The sequence below is a fragment of the Bufo gargarizans genome, chromosome 1 (assembly GCF_014858855.1).
Source record: "Bufo gargarizans isolate SCDJY-AF-19 chromosome 1, ASM1485885v1, whole genome shotgun sequence".
Classification (NCBI taxonomy): domain Eukaryota; kingdom Metazoa; phylum Chordata; class Amphibia; order Anura; family Bufonidae; genus Bufo; species Bufo gargarizans.
The window spans coordinates 68,675,317-68,691,367 of NC_058080.1; the positions used below are offsets into that span (position 1 = coordinate 68,675,317).

Consider the following 16,051-nt stretch of genomic DNA (forward strand, 5'->3'; position numbering starts at 1 on the left):
AGATATTTTTCTCACCCAGCATGGGTATATGTAAAATGACACCCCAAAACACATTGCCCAACTTCTCCTGAGTACGGCGATACCAGATGTGTCACACTTTTTTGCAGCCAAGGTGGGCAAAGGGGCACATATTCCAAAGTGCACCTTTCGGATTTTGCAGGGCATTTTTTACACATTTTGATTGCAAAGTTCTTCTCACACATTTGGGCCCCTAAATTGCCAGGGCAGTATAACTACGCCACAAGTGACCCCATTTTGGAAAGAAGACACCCCAAGGTATTCCGTGAGGGGCATGGCGAGTTCCTAGAATTTTTTATTTTTTGTCGCAAGTTAGTGGAATATGAGACTTTGTAAGGAAAAAAGAAAAATCATCATTTTCCGCTAAATTGTGACAAAAAATAAAAAATTCTAGGAACTCGCCGTGCCCCCCACGGAATACCTTGGGGTGTCTTCTTTCCAAAATGGGGTCACTTGTGGCGTAGTTATACTGCCCTGGCAATTTAGGGGCCCAAATGTGTAAGAAGTACCTTGAAATCAAAATGTGTAAAAAATGGCCTGCGAAATCTGAAAGGTGCCCCTTTGCCCACCTTGGCTGCAAAAAAGTGTCACACATCTGGTATCGCCGTACTCAGGAGAAGTTGGGGAATGTGTTTTGGGGTGTCATTTTACATATACTCATGCTGGGTGAGATAAATATCTTGGCAAAAGACAACTTTTCCCATTTTTTTTATACAAAGTTGGCATTTGACCAAGATATTTCTCTCACCCAGCATGGGTATATGTAAAATGACACCCCAAAACACATTGCCCAACTTCTCCTGAGTACGGCGATACCAGATGTGTGACACTTTTTTGCAGCCTAGATGCGCAAAGGGGCCCAAATTCCTTTTAGGAGGGCATTTTTAGACATTTGGATCCCAGACTTCTTCTCACACTTTCGGGCCCCTAAAAAGCCAGGGCAGTATAAATACCCCACATGTGACCCCACTTTGGAAAGAAGACACCCCGAGGTATTCAATGAGGGGCCTGGCGAGTTCCTAGAATTTTATTTTTTTTGCATAAGTTAGCGGATATTGATTTTTTTTGTTTTTTTTCTCACAAAGTCTCACTTTCCGCTAACTTAGGACAAAAATTTCAATCTTTCATGGACTCAATATGCCCCTCACGGAATACCTTGGGGTGTCTTCTTTCCGAAATGGGGTCACATGTGGGGTATTTATACTGCCCTGGCTTTTTAGGGGCCCTAAAGCGTGAGAAGTCTGGAATATAAATGTCTAAAAATGTTTACGCATTTGGATTCCGTGAGGGGTATGGTGCGTCCATGTGAGATTTTATTTTTTGACACAAGTTAGTGGAATATGAGACTTTGTAAGAAAAAACGAAAACAAAAACAAACAAAAAATTTCCGCTAACTTGTGCCAAAAAAAATGGCTGAATGGAGCCTTACCAGGGGGGGAGTGATCAATGACAGGGGGGTGATCACCCATATAGACTCCCTGATCACCCCCCTGTCATTGATCACCCCCCCTGTAAGGCTCCATTCAGACATCCGCATGATTTTTTACGGATCCATGGATACATGGATCGGATCCACAGAACGCATGCAGACGTCTGAATGGAGCCTTACAGGGGGGTTATCAATGACAGGGGGTGATCAGGGTAATCAGGGTGATCACCCCCCTGTCACTGATCACCCCCCCTGTAAGGCTCCATTCAGACATCCGCATGATTTTTTACGGATCCATGGATACATGGATCGGATCCACAGAACGCATGCGGACGTCTGAATGGAGCCTTACAGGGGGGTTATCAATGACAGGGGGTGATCAGGGTAATCAGGGTGATCACCCCCCTGTCACTGATCACCCCCCCTGTAAGGCTCCATTCAGACATCCGCATGATTTTTTACGGATCCATGGATACATGGATCGGATCCACAAAACGCATGCGGACGTCTGAATGGAGCCTTACAGGGGGGTTATCAATGACAGGGGGTGATCAGGGTAATCACCCCCCTGTCACTGATCACCCCCCCTGTAAGGCTCCATTCAGACGTCCGCATGATTTTACGGATCCATGGATACATGGATCGGATCCACAGAACGCATGCAGACGTCTGAATGGAGCCTTACAGGGGGGTTATCAATGACAGGGGGTGATCAGGGTAATCAGGGTGATCACCCCCCTGTCACTGATCACCCCCCTGTAAGGCTCCATTCAGACATCCGCATGATTTTTTACGGATCCATGGATACATGGATCGGATCCACAGAACGCATGCGGATGTCTGAATGGAGCCTTACAGGGGGGTTATCAATGACAGGGGGTGATCAGGGTAATCAGGGTGATCACCCCCCTGTCACTGATCACCCCCCCTGTAAGGCTCCATTCAGACATCCGCATGATTTTTTATGGATCCATGGATACATGGATCGGATCCACAAAACGCATGTGGACGTCTGAATGGAGCCTTACAGGGGGGTGATCAATGACAGGGGGTGATCAGGGTGATCACCCCCCTGTCACTGATCACCCCCCCTGTAAGGCTCCATTCAGACATCCGCATGATTTTTTACGGATCCATGGATACATGGATCGGATCCACAGAACGCATGCAGACGTCTGAATGGAGCCTTACAGGGGGGTTATCAATGACAGGGGGTGATCAGGGTAATCAGGGTGATCACCCCCCTGTCACTGATCACCCCCCCTGTAAGGCTCCATTCAGACATCCGCATGATTTTTTACGGATCCATGGATACATGGATCGGATCCACAGAACGCATGCGGACGTCTGAATGGAGCCTTACAGGGGGGTTATCAATGACAGGGGGTGATCAGGGTAATCAGGGTGATCACCCCCCTGTCACTGATCACCCCCCCTGTAAGGCTCCATTCAGACATCCGCATGATTTTTTACGGATCCATGGATACATGGATCGGATCCACAAAACGCATGCGGACGTCTGAATGGAGCCTTACAGGGGGGTTATCAATGACAGGGGGTGATCAGGGTAATCACCCCCCTGTCACTGATCACCCCCCCTGTAAGGCTCCATTCAGACGTCCGCATGATTTTTACGGATCCATGGATACATGGATCGGATCCACAGAACGCATGCAGACGTCTGAATGGAGCCTTACAGGGGGGTTATCAATGACAGGGGGTGATCAGGGTAATCAGGGTGATCACCCCCCTGTCACTGATCACCCCCCCTGTAAGGCTCCATTCAGACATCCGCATGATTTTTTACGGATCCATGGATACATGGATCGGATCCACAAAACGCATGCGGACGTCTGAATGGAGCCTTACAGGGGGGTTATCAATGACAGGGGGTGATCAGGGTAATCAGGGTGATCACCCCCCTGTCACTGATCACCCCCCTGTAAGGCTCCATTCAGACATCCGCATGATTTTTTACGGATCCATGGATACATGGATCGGATCCACAGAACGCATGCGGACGTCTGAATGGAGCCTTACAGGGGGGTTATCAATGACAGGGGGTGATCAGGGTAATCAGGGTGATCACCCCCCTGTCACTGATCACCCCCCCTGTAAGGCTCCATTCAGACGTCCGCATGATTTTTTACGGATCCATGGATACATGGATCGGATCCACAGAACGCATGCGGACGTCTGAATGGAGCCTTACAGGGGGGTTATCAATGACAGGGGGTGATCAGGGTAATCAGGGTGATCACCCCCCTGTCACTGATCACCCCCCCTGTAAGGCTCCATTCAGACGTCCGCATGATTTTTACGGATCCATGGATACATGGATCGGATCCGTAAAAATCATGCGGACGTCTGAATGGAGCCTGACAGGGGGGTGATCAATGACAGGGGGTGATCAGGGAGTGTATATGGGTGATCACCCCCCTGTAAGGCTCCATTCAGACGTCCGCATGATTTTTACGGATCCATGGATACATGGATCGGATCCGTAAAAATCATGCGGACGTCTGAATGGAGCCTGACAGGGCGGTGATCAATGACAGGGGGTGATCAGGGAGTGTATATGGGTGATCACCCGCCTGTCATTGATCACCCCCCTGTAAGGCTCCATTCAGACGTCCGCATGATTTTTACGGATCCATGGATACATGGATCGGATCCGTAAAAATCATGCGGACGTCTCTGAACGGAGCCTGACAGGGGGGTGATCAATGACAGGGCGGTGATCAATGACAGGGGGGTGATCAGGGAGTTTATATGGGGTGATCAGGGGTTTATAAGGGGTTAATAAGTGACGGGGGGGGGGGTGTAGTGTGGTGTTTGGTGGGACTGTACTGACCTACCTGTGTCCTCTGGTGGTCGATCCTAACAAAAGGGACCACCAGAGGACCAGGTAGGAGGTATATTAGACGCTGTTATGAAAACAGCGTCTAATATACCTGTTAGGGGTTAAAAAATTCGGATCTCCAGCCTGCCAGCGAGCGATCGCCGCTGGCAGGCTGGAGATCCACTCGCTTACCTTCTGTTCCTGTGAGCGCGCGCGCCGGTGTGCGCGCGTTCACAGGAAATCTCGCGTCTCGCGAGATGACGCGCCGATGCGTCCAGGAGGAATAAATCAACCACCTCCCGGACGCATCGGCGCGTTAGGCGGTCGGGAGGTGGTTAAAGGGAACCTGTCACCAGTTTTATGGTGTCCTAACTAAGGGCAACATAAATAAGTGACTGATTCTCTTAGCAAAATGCTGGGTCACTTTCTTTAATTGACCCAGTCAATCTGCCAACATCTTGTATTGAAAAGCTCCAGCTCCTGAATATTCATGAGCTCCTGACACTCCCCGCCCACCTACTGTTGAATGACAGTTATTTTCCATAGGAATCAGCAGCAGGTGGGCAGGGGAGTGGCTATAGCTCTGAATTAAATAAATGCTGGACTCGATGATCTCACGCCGGACTCGAATCAGCTCATTAGCATGCGGCATCTTTGTGTGTATATTATGAGGTAACCATCTGTCACACCAGTAAGTGAATACATCTAAGGTACTTTTTAGTAGTTAATGATTGTATATAATTAGTTAGAATATAATCAAATATCCACATGACAGGTTCCCTTTAAGTAAGTGAGAGAGTGATACTTTCCTTGGTTCTAGTCTCGCTCTGTTAACCCAGCCTTTCAGTACTTGGATCTTCTGAACTAAAATTTGGCAACCAACAGGACGGTCTCCCTAGCGGCAGACATTACTCATCTGCTCCATTCTTTGAACAGGTTGCTTCAATACAATAAGTCCACTCCGTCTCTGGCTTCTGGACAGTGGCACTACAAAAAGGGATCCAGTAACTCTTGGGCTTGGCTTCCTAGACAGGGGCGTACATAGAAATCATTGGGCCCCATAGCAAAAATCTGAATTGGGCCCCCCTAACCCCACCCACTACCCACCTGTGGCCCATTCCACTACTAATTAAACCGTTAGGGATAAATTACTTAAAAACTAACTAAAATAATATTTTCCCGTAAGGTTTTGCTCTGGAAATTATTAACGTATTTTGAAGTAGACATGGTAGCCTACTACTGACAATATAAATCCTTAAAGGGGTATTCTCGTTTCAAACTATTCCCTATCCACAGGATGTGTACACTGCTCAAATATCTCCGGAATTCCCATAGAAATTTATAGAACGGCCGTGCACATGTGCAACTGGCCCCTCAGTTCATTTCAGGCTTCAGAGAGTACAGGGCCTCCATTTTCGTGGATAGGGGATAACTTGAAAGAACCTGAATAACCCTTTAAAGCAGGGATGTCCAACCTGCAGCCGTCCAGCTACTGCAAAACTACAACTTCCATCATGCAACAGCTGTAGGAACGCAGGTTGGACATCCCTAACTTAAAGTACACATAAACTAAATGAAGTTTATTAGAACCTATTATAAGCGCCATAAGATTACTTTCTCCCATACTTTCGTACACCGCTGATATGACAGTGGTGTACAGAAGTACAGATTTCACTAGGGCTGCAGCAAGTGATGTACAGCCTGGAACAGGCAGGAAGAGTGATTTATATGAGAGCAGAGCTGAAGGAGCGCAGGGCAGGAGCTTGCATAGCATCGGTCCTCCTGCTTATGCCCACTCTGCACAGCACCCCCCCTCCATGAACTCTTCTTAATGCTAATGCAACAGAGTTTATTGGGGGTGGCTGCTGGGGCATCGTTGTCTATATAAGCATCAACAGCAAGCAGCGTTCATGGGGGGGGGTCGTTTGAGGCACACTGAGTCTGTTCTCTATATGATAAGATTATGTAGAGGGCAGTGAAGAAGCTACATGCTCTCCTCTCCTTCACTAAACTCTCATCTCATGTTCTCCGACTTCCTGTGACTGGCCTTTTCTATATACAGTTGTGTTCAAAATAATAGCAGTCAGACTTCACTTACCTGATCATTCACTGTTTTTGGTAGAAATGATATTTCTACATGGCAAATAATTTACTAGCAGGTGTAGTAGAGTAATAGAAACCCAACAGACCCAACAGTCATGACATGCATGCTGCTGATTCTCTGTAATTCATTCACTTATTGAAAGGGGCATGTTCAAAATAATAGCAGCGTGGAGTTCAATGAGTGTGGTCATTTATTCTTTGAAAAACAGGTGGCAATTATTGCCCTTATTTACGGAAGGAAGGCAGCAATTGTTCTACATGCTGGTTACAGTGCATTTCTCTCTGAAATCCTGAGGAAAATGGGTTGTTCCAGACATTGTTCAGAAGAACCGCGTACCTTAATTGGAGAGGGGAAAACATATAAAGAAGTGCAGAAAATGATAGGCTGCTCAGCTAAAATGATTGCAAATGCTTTAAAATGGCAACCAAAACCTGAAAGACGTGGAAGAAAGCGAAAAACTACCATTCGAATGGATAGAAGAATAGCGAAAATGGCAAGGACAATCACTTATTGAAAGGGGCATGTTCAAAATAATAGCAGCGTGGAGTTCAATGAGTGAGGTCATTCATTCTTTGAAAAATAGGTTACAATTTTATTTAAGGGAAGGAAGGCAGCAAATGTTGTACATGCTGGTTACAGTGCATTTTTCTCTGAAATTCTGAATAAAATGGGTAATTCCAGACATTGTTCAGAAGAACAGCGTACCTTCATTAAAAAGTTGATTGGAGAGGGGAAAACATATAAAGAAGTGCAGAAAATGATAGGCTGCTCAGCTAAAATGATCGCAAATGCTTTAAAATGGCAACCAAAACCTGAAAGATGCGGAAGAAAGCGAAAAACTACCATTCAAATGGACAGAAGAATAGCCAAAATGGAGACAGTTTGTCAGACGACCCCCAAACACTGAATTCCAGCCACAGTACACTGTGAAGACAGTGAAGCATGGTGGCGCAAGCATCATGATATGGGGATGTTTCTCATACTAAGCCCTCATGCACACGACCATTGTTTGGGTCCGCATCCGATCCGCCGTTTTGGTGGCTCGGATGCGGACCCATTCATTTCAATGGGGCCGCAAAAGATGCGGACAGCACTCCATGTGCTGTCCGCATCTGCACGCCATGTGCTGTCCGCATCCGTGGCTCTGTTCCGCTTTGCGGACAAGAATAGGCATTTCTATTGCCGGCGCAACACGGGCGCCTTCCGGTTTGTGGACCGCAAAAAACTTCACTGTCGTGTGCATGAGGCCTAAGGTGTTGGGCCTTTTTATCGCATACCAGGGATCATGGATCAGTTTGAATACATCAGAATACTTGGTCATGCTGCCTTATGCTGAAGAGGAAATGCCCTTGAAATGGGTGTTCCAACAACACAAGACCCCAAACACACCAGTAAATGTGCAATATCTTGGTTCGAGACCAACAAGATTGACGTTATGGAGTGGCCAACCCAATCCCCGGATCTTAATCCAATAGAAAACTTGTGGGGTGACATCAAAAATGCTGTTTCTGAGGCAAAACCAAGAAATAGAGAAGAACTGTGGAATGTAGTCCAATCATCCTGGGCTGGATACCTATTCACAGGTGGCAGAAGTTGGTTGACTCCGAGCAACACAGATGTACAGCAGTTCTCAGAAACAGCGGTCATACAACTAAATATTAGTGAAATGATTCAAAGGAAAATAAAATCTTCAAACATTTTTCAGTTTATATAGTGAATGTTTGAGTTTGTAAAGAAGAATACAAACACAGCAATTTTTTTGAACAGTCTAATATTCACTTTTCTTACATTTTTTTAGAGGAACAACACAAATTTGATATATTTTTCTTCATGTTTTGATTTGGAATAGAATGTGTAGTGTTCCCAATGCATTTGTGTGTATGGTAATAAAAGCTTTTTAGAAGGATTTTGAGCTTTATTCACTTTTAGCACGTAGTGGGACAATGCACCAGCATATCTGAGGAGGAGCTGCCCGTCAGGTACAATCTACTGTAAATGCATCTATAGCATTTGATGTGGCACTTTGCCAAATCCATTTTAATGAGTAACAGGGAAATGAACCCAAAATGCTTGAGTGGTCAAAATAATGTATCTGAAACGAGAATTCAGAAAGTAAAGTTGAGAACCACTGCAGGAGCATGTAAGGACTGAGGAGATCTGCGGTCCGTTCTGTCCAGGGGCGGATTGTCCATAAAACCTACAGGGAAATTTCCCAGTGTGCCTATGCCCAAGGGGCCGCTAGAGCTGCTAGGGCCCTCGTCATGGCTGATCTCATCAAGATCTGATGCTCTCAGTGTTAACTAATTTAGGAACAAGTATTAGGTACTTATGCACCTGACCGGTGGCACTGTGTTCTGGTGAGGCAGTGTTTTTTGCTGCACCTTGGTATTTGGTTCTGCTGGGGAGGTATTTTTTGCCGCACTACGTCTTGCTGGTCCTCCTACCTCTGTTGGCCCTGCCTACTTGTGTTGCCCTGCTTTCAACATGGGGCCACTTTTAGTTTTTTTTCCAGGTCCACTTTAAGTTCCCAGACCACCCATGGTTCTGTCATGAAGGCTCTAGACACTAATATGTAATGGACTGTCTGGGCACTGGATCTGCCATATTATGCATCACCTAAGCAATATGTATGGCACTTTTTACCTGAGCAAAGAACTACTCTCTATTTACCTAGGACGTATATGACACTGGTTGGGCACACATGTTGTATTTGACTGGGCACTGCCATTGTGAGACATTTATTCATTTTCCATTCCCACTTCAGAACGTTGTCTTTGTGGGCTCAGCGATGAGGTAGGTGGGTCGCAGGGAAAATGAAACACTGCCCACCTATTAATATCAATGGACTATTTTACACAACTCGACTTTGGCTAATAGAGGGATATTCCCTTGATAGTAAATGATGGATGTCATTAGGTAATGAGTGGAAATTCAACATCCAGGATGCCCAGTGAACCTCAGAATGAAGGAGCCCCAGAGGTAAAAGGTGTTGTACAGGATTACGAAAGCATGGATTCTGCCTGGTATTTCAGCTCAGCATCCCTGAAGTGAATGGAACTAAGGCTACTTTTACACTGGCATTTTGGTTTCCGTTTGGGAGATCCGTTCAGGGCTCTCACAAGAGGTCCAAAACGGATCAGTTTTGCCCTAATGGATTCTGAATGGATAACGATCCGCTCAGAACGCATCAGTCTGACTCCGTTCAGTCACCAGTCCGCTCTGGAGGCGGACACTGCTTGCAGCATTTTGGTGTCCGTCTGACAAAACTGAGCCAAACGGATCCGTCCTGGCACACAATGTAAGTCAATGGGGACGGATCCGTTTTCTATGGCACAATGGAAAACGGATCCGTCCTCCATTGACTTTCAGTGGTGTTCAAGACGGATCCGTCTTGGCTATGTTAAAGATAATACAACCGGATACGTTCTGAACGGATGCAGACAGTTGTATTATCTGAATGGATCCGTCTGTGCAGATCTATGACGGATCCGCACCAAACACGAGTGTGAAAGTAGCCTTAGCTGCAATACCAGATATAACCTGTGGACAGGTGTGGCACTGTTAGTGACAGAAAGCTGTAATTTTTTTTCTAAGGGTCCATTCACACGTCCGCAAAATGGGTCCGCACCCGTTCCGCAATTTTGCGGAACGGGTGCGGACCCATTCATTTTCAATGGGGCCGCAAAAGATGTGGACAGCACACAGTGTGCTGTCTGCATCCGCACTTCCGTTCCACGGCCCTGCAAAAAGATAGAACATGTCCTATTCTTGTCCGCAGCCACGGACAAGAAAAGGCATTTCTATTATAGTGGCCGCCATGTGCGGTCCGCAAAATGCGGAACGCACACAGCCGGTGTCTGTGTTTTGCAGATCCGCAATTTGCGGACCGCAAAACACTTGCGGACGTGTGAATGGACCCTTATCCTGTAGAAGGTCGAACTGGCATTCCAGACTACCAGAGAATCTTCCAGTGGGCCCAGTCTCTGAAGCCATAGTGGGCCCCCAAGGTCCAGAAAAAACTGTTGGCCCAAGGAACGCCAGTCTGACACTGAACCTGTACAACCCTTTTAAGTGCTTTGGATTCTTCTCTGTATTCCCTGCATGTTCACTTGGTTGATGCTGTGTTGCCGTTCCCTGAACAGCAGGTGACCTGAAGTTCCACCATGCAGGAGAAATGTCATCTTCTGATTGCTAGGGTCCCGGATGTCACACTCTGACTGAACAGACTGTGCTAATGAGAGGCTAAAACATTATAGGGTGGAAATACTTCTTATGCAGATCCCCATAGGGGCAATAAGTAGAAGCAGAGAATCCCTTTAAATTGGGATCTTGGGTTGTGGAATATAAGGGGAACCTTAATGTGTAGGCTGTACGCCTGGTATAGTGTGATTAATGCCGTATTCCTGCTGTTTTTCTCTTCCAGCTGATATCATTTCTACAGTTGAGTTTAACCACACTGGAGAGCTGCTGGCAACTGGGGACAAGGGGGGTCGTGTTGTAATATTCCAACGAGAACCAGAGGTAGGTGTACGGTATTTGCTCAAATATCAAAGGGGTAACATCATGCAAAGAGGTATCTTCCAAGACAAGAGTGGAAGTAGTCATACAAGGGCATTCTGGGTTAATATATGTTGCCCTAACTAGGGGTTCTTCAGGAATACTGATATTTTAGCAAGTGCCTATAGCCTGCCTCCATAGACAGAAGATTCATACTTACCTGCTACCCACCACTCTGGTCTTCCACTATGTTCATGTTCTGGTCTCCGAGTTCTTTTCTTCCGGCACAGCCTTGGTCCAGTCATGTGCTCTGCTGCAGCCAGTGACAGGCTTCAGCAGCGACGTGGCCAGAAGCAGCGCATTAATGCAGAAGCCAGTCATTGGCTGCAGTGGAGCATGCGGCTATGCCCATGCCGTAAGACAAAAAAACTGCCGACCAGAACATGGACGCATTGGAGGACCAGAGTGGCAGGGAGCAGGTAAGTATGAATCTCCTGTTTACAGAGGAAGGCTATAGGCACTTGCAAAAATGTCAGTGTTCCTGGAGAACCCGGTATAAGAAGAGCACAGAGAAGCGACAAAGAACATCTCTTACTCTGGAAGACCCAACATGTCCAGGCATTACATGCAGAGCACCATGTAATGATTCATTTGCCCTGTAGAGGCACTGCAGGGAAATGAAACACATGACAAATGGATTAGGGCTGATCACTGCAGGTCCCATCAGTAGGACACCCTATTAATCTGCCATAATACAGTTTATACAGTTGTTGAAGTACATTTGTTGCTTAACTCTTAGGGGTCTATGTATCATTTGTATTTTTGCAAAAATATAATGAAGGTATTTTTTTCAGACCTAGGTAAGACATGATATTAACAAGTTGTGCTGCAGGACAAATTCAGCTTTGCTATATCTGCAGTGCTACATAGACATGTTTTATCCCTTTATATACTCTAGGTTAAGAGCCTTGAGCCTGTTTGGAGACAGCATGTTGTAAGGTGCTGCCATGACCCAGATCTTCGCTTTACTGCGCTACACAGGGAACTGACCTGAAAGCACCTCAACCTAGAGGGGTCATCGAAAATTTACTAAAATTATGCAGGGAGGCGGGGAGCAGTGTATAATCAAAAAAAGGGAGTATGTTACTAGGAAATTTACTGTTTAACCAGGTACAATGCCTTGTAGGGATAGCTCAGCTAAATGTAATGACATCATTCACTCAACGATCCGTTACTTTATTCTGGAGAAAAAGTACTTTTAACCTGTATGCAAATTAGCCGTTAAGTGCACCTTCGTGATTGACAGGCCCAGGCAAGATGACTATGCAGGAAACTGGTCCTGTCAGTCAAGAAAAAAAAGGAGGGACTGGGAGCGGGAGCGGAAGCAGGAGGAGCAAGGGTGCACAGAGATGTTTGGGCCCACCCTCATTGCACTTAACTGCTCATTTGCCTATGGAATAAAAGTACTTTTATTTTCCAGAATGCAGTAACAGATCCCTAAGTGAAAGGTATCATTACATTCATTCACTGAGCCAGTCCTACAAGGCATTGTGCATGGTTTATCAGTGAATTTTCTGGTAACAGACCCCATATAAGAATCACTGAAAATATCCAACCTGGTCATCGGGGACACTATACAAGGCACACCGATAAAGTCCGATACAGAAGTTATTGCGTGCTGAAAACCAGGTTCCAGAGGAGCTACTGACGATTATCAGCCATGGATAAGGAGAGATGATGTGCCCACTGGACGCTATAGGACATATGGTCCGTATAGGGTCCTCTGATGACTGCTTGTGTAGAGAAATGCGTCAGGACTTTGATTGTCCTTAAGTATATCTATATTGCTTGGAGACCTTGGTTTACATTATTGTCTGGTACCCTTGTAATATTGTTTAACTTATGGACATTGGATTGGGTTGGATATTTTGGACTTGATTTAAAGAAGTTGTCTTGTCTCATACATTGGTGGCATATCAGAGATGAAACTCACACCTATCTCTAGAACAGGGCCATCAAGGTGAAGAAAGGCACACCACGCAAGTGCATCCACCCTCCATTCGCTTCTATGGCAGTTACGGAAATAGCCAAGTCCTTTGCTTTGGGGGACATGTTCTAGAGATAGGTGTGGGTCCCAGGGGTAAGACCTTCACCTATCTGACATTGGTGGCATATCGTAGCGATGTGCCACCAATGTGCTTGATGATACAACCCCTTTAGGTTCATGTGACCTAGTAATATCTTTCCTCAGTGATTTAGACTCCCTGTAGGTACCATTCATTGTAAACCTGATGTAGGTGTAAGTCTTCTCTGTCGTTTTGTCACTTGGTCCATGAACCTGAAAGCTCAGGAAAAACAGGAAATATGTCCCGCCTTGCTAGAATGAACAAACATTAATGGTCTATACAGAATTCAGGGAAGTAGAAGGAAGAACATTTTTTGACAGAAGGCAGCAGTATATGGAGGCATCGCTCTTCATCATGTATAATATGTTTTTTTATATTGTAATTTACGCTTCTATTGAATCGCTCTCATTGTCTCCTCTGCAGTGTAAGAATGAACCCTGCAGTCAGGGCGAATACAATGTCTACAGCACTTTCCAGAGCCACGAGCCAGAATTTGATTATTTGAAGAGCTTGGAAATAGAGGAAAAAATTAACAAGATTAAATGGCTCCCCCAGCAGAACGCAGCCCACTCCCTTCTGTCAACAAATGGTAGGATCACAGATCATCTGCCTCCATGTGCTGCTACAGGAGGGAACGATTGTTTATGAGGATGTTAACGAGCTCTGCGTTCCTCTCCACAGAGACCTGCGAAATTCACTTAACTGTTACATGGGCGCACACAATGGCGCAGGTTTATTATGTGTTGTGTGCCAGTGTATGTGGAGTGAGAGGAGGGAAGAATTAACGGCACATGTGGGAATGTCTGCATGGTTGAACCTCTTCTCACACCTGTGCATCTATATCTTGGCACACAGATTGGTTGCTTTCTTTACCATCTCTGATAAATGTGGCATAACCTACCTCTCCTTCAAGGCCAACTTTTTTTTAAATCAATTTTCAATTTTGATTAGAGAGGAAAAAGTTAACGAAAAAAAACCTCCACCTGTTTGGTCCATTTCACGCAATTCAACAAATTGCACAGTTTACAACACAAACTGGTTGAAACCTAATGGCTGTATAAATGAGACCAAATGTCTACTCAGACAAGTCCTCGTGTATTTTATCCTAGAGAATGCACCCTGCCGCTGAAAATAGCCATCGCTAGATTAAAACTCCTCTTCACTGAGGTCTTGTGGCTGGGGGAATGGGGGGGCCTAAGGTGAAACATGCTTCACACAAAAGTTCGCCTGTAAATGGGTTTTCCCACCAAGACATTGATGGAGTGTCACTAGGATCACTTCCTGGTTGGTTGGGTGTTCCAAATACAGGGACACCTATGATCCTCAGAACCAAGGAGCTAAAAGTTGAGACCTTGGTCTCTTGTCCTCAGGATCAGGAGTGTCCCAGAGCTTGGACCACAGCAATCATGTTATGGCATATCCTAGCAATATGCTACAACATTATAAAAAAAATCAATAGATGGATACTTTGGTAGATGGATATATGTGTTGTGAGGATTCGCTCTGGTAGGCCGGGTAAGCAGACGCAGAACAGAGGCAAAAGAAACAGTTTGTAAAACAAAACTTTAGTGTTTATTCACACAGGAGAAAAAAAACTAAGCAACATTGACAGTCTTAGTGTTTGTTCACACAAAGGAAAGTCCAAAGCTTTATGGGGCCTGTTTCCCCGCATGCGGCTCTTAGCCCTCTAGTACGGCACCATGCTTTAGATCCCAATACAGAGACTCAGATTCTGAGCCCAGCTGCCTATTTAAGGACAGCGAGGTGTGGCCAAAACCTGGACCGGCACTTAAACTCTGGTCCGGTATTTGATCTCACCTAGCTGGAAATCAGCCCAGCCGCCCATGTTGGGAGGAAAATACCTGCCTTCCCAAACAAAATCCCTTGCTATGTCACAGTGTTTATGGATAGATGTATGGATGAATAGATGAAAACTTAGGTAGATGGAGGGTGGCTGGATACATGTGAGGATGGAGGGATACAAGGGAAGATGGATAGATGGATACAAGGGTTGATGGATAAATAGGTTTATGGATGGATTAATGAATGGACACATGGGTGGAAGGATACATGGACTGATGGATGGATATAGAAGGGTGCATACATAGGTGGATGAATGAATAGATGTATACATGAGTGGATGTTTGGATGGATGAATAGATGGGTTGAAGGTAAATTGGGTGAATGGATAGATGGGTTAATACATACATAGGTGGATGGATGGGTTGATAGAAGTATGGATGGATAGATAGGTTGAGCGATGGATACATTGGTGGACATTTAGATGGGTTGATGGTTGGTTTTATGGGTGGATGGAACTTAAAATATGTGGTAATATTGGGTGTTGTCCTCTATTTTATTATTATAGTGATTTGAAATATCTCTTGCTTATGGATCTGTATTCCATGCTCTATGCTTTTCACAATAGGGTTGCACACACTTTTGGCACTGTATGGAAAGATATTAACATAATAGTGAGAGTGATACTGTGATATTGTTACATTCTAGATAAAACAATCAAATTATGGAAAATTAGTGAGCGTGATAAGAGGCCAGAAGGGTACAACCTCAAAGATGAAGAAGGGAAGTTGAAAGATCTTTCCACCGTGACCTCCTTACAGGTAAGAAGGACATTTTGGTTGTAGAGATCATTTCATGTATAGAAGCAACATTTGGGTGCTGCTAGAGCTGAGGATAGTCAAATATATACTGGGTTCTATTGCCCTCCAGAGTGCGCCCCATTAGTGCCATCATCCACAGTACCCCTGTTACTGCCACCAGCCACACTGCTCACCATTCCTTGCATCAACTCTTCTCCTCCCTAAGGAAGTCCATGACTTGTCAAATAACATTCTCTTCATTAGAGGGATGCCACAGGAACACAGACAAGTATATCATGTATACCATGTAAAAGGGAACTGCAGACCACATGTGGCCCATGCCCCCACAGGTTGTCCACCCTATGGTAAATAGATGTATAGAACTAGCGGTTACAAAAATTTCATTCCAACATAGAATAATGAAAATCTGGACCT

General features: G+C 45.4%; 1 protein-coding gene across 2 annotated transcripts in view; it reads left to right on the forward strand.

Moving 5' to 3' along the window:
- Positions 1 to 16,051, forward strand: part of PPP2R2C (protein phosphatase 2 regulatory subunit Bgamma) — a 194,554-nt gene that overhangs the window by 107,828 nt on the left and 70,675 nt on the right. For both annotated transcript variants that reach the window (XM_044296222.1, XM_044296229.1), the window contains 3 exons: positions 10,817 to 10,914; positions 13,440 to 13,605; positions 15,525 to 15,637. In XM_044296222.1, the coding sequence (XP_044152157.1) occupies positions 10,817 to 10,914; positions 13,440 to 13,605; positions 15,525 to 15,637 (377 nt within the window). The remainder of the gene's footprint in view (positions 1 to 10,816; positions 10,915 to 13,439; positions 13,606 to 15,524; positions 15,638 to 16,051) is intronic.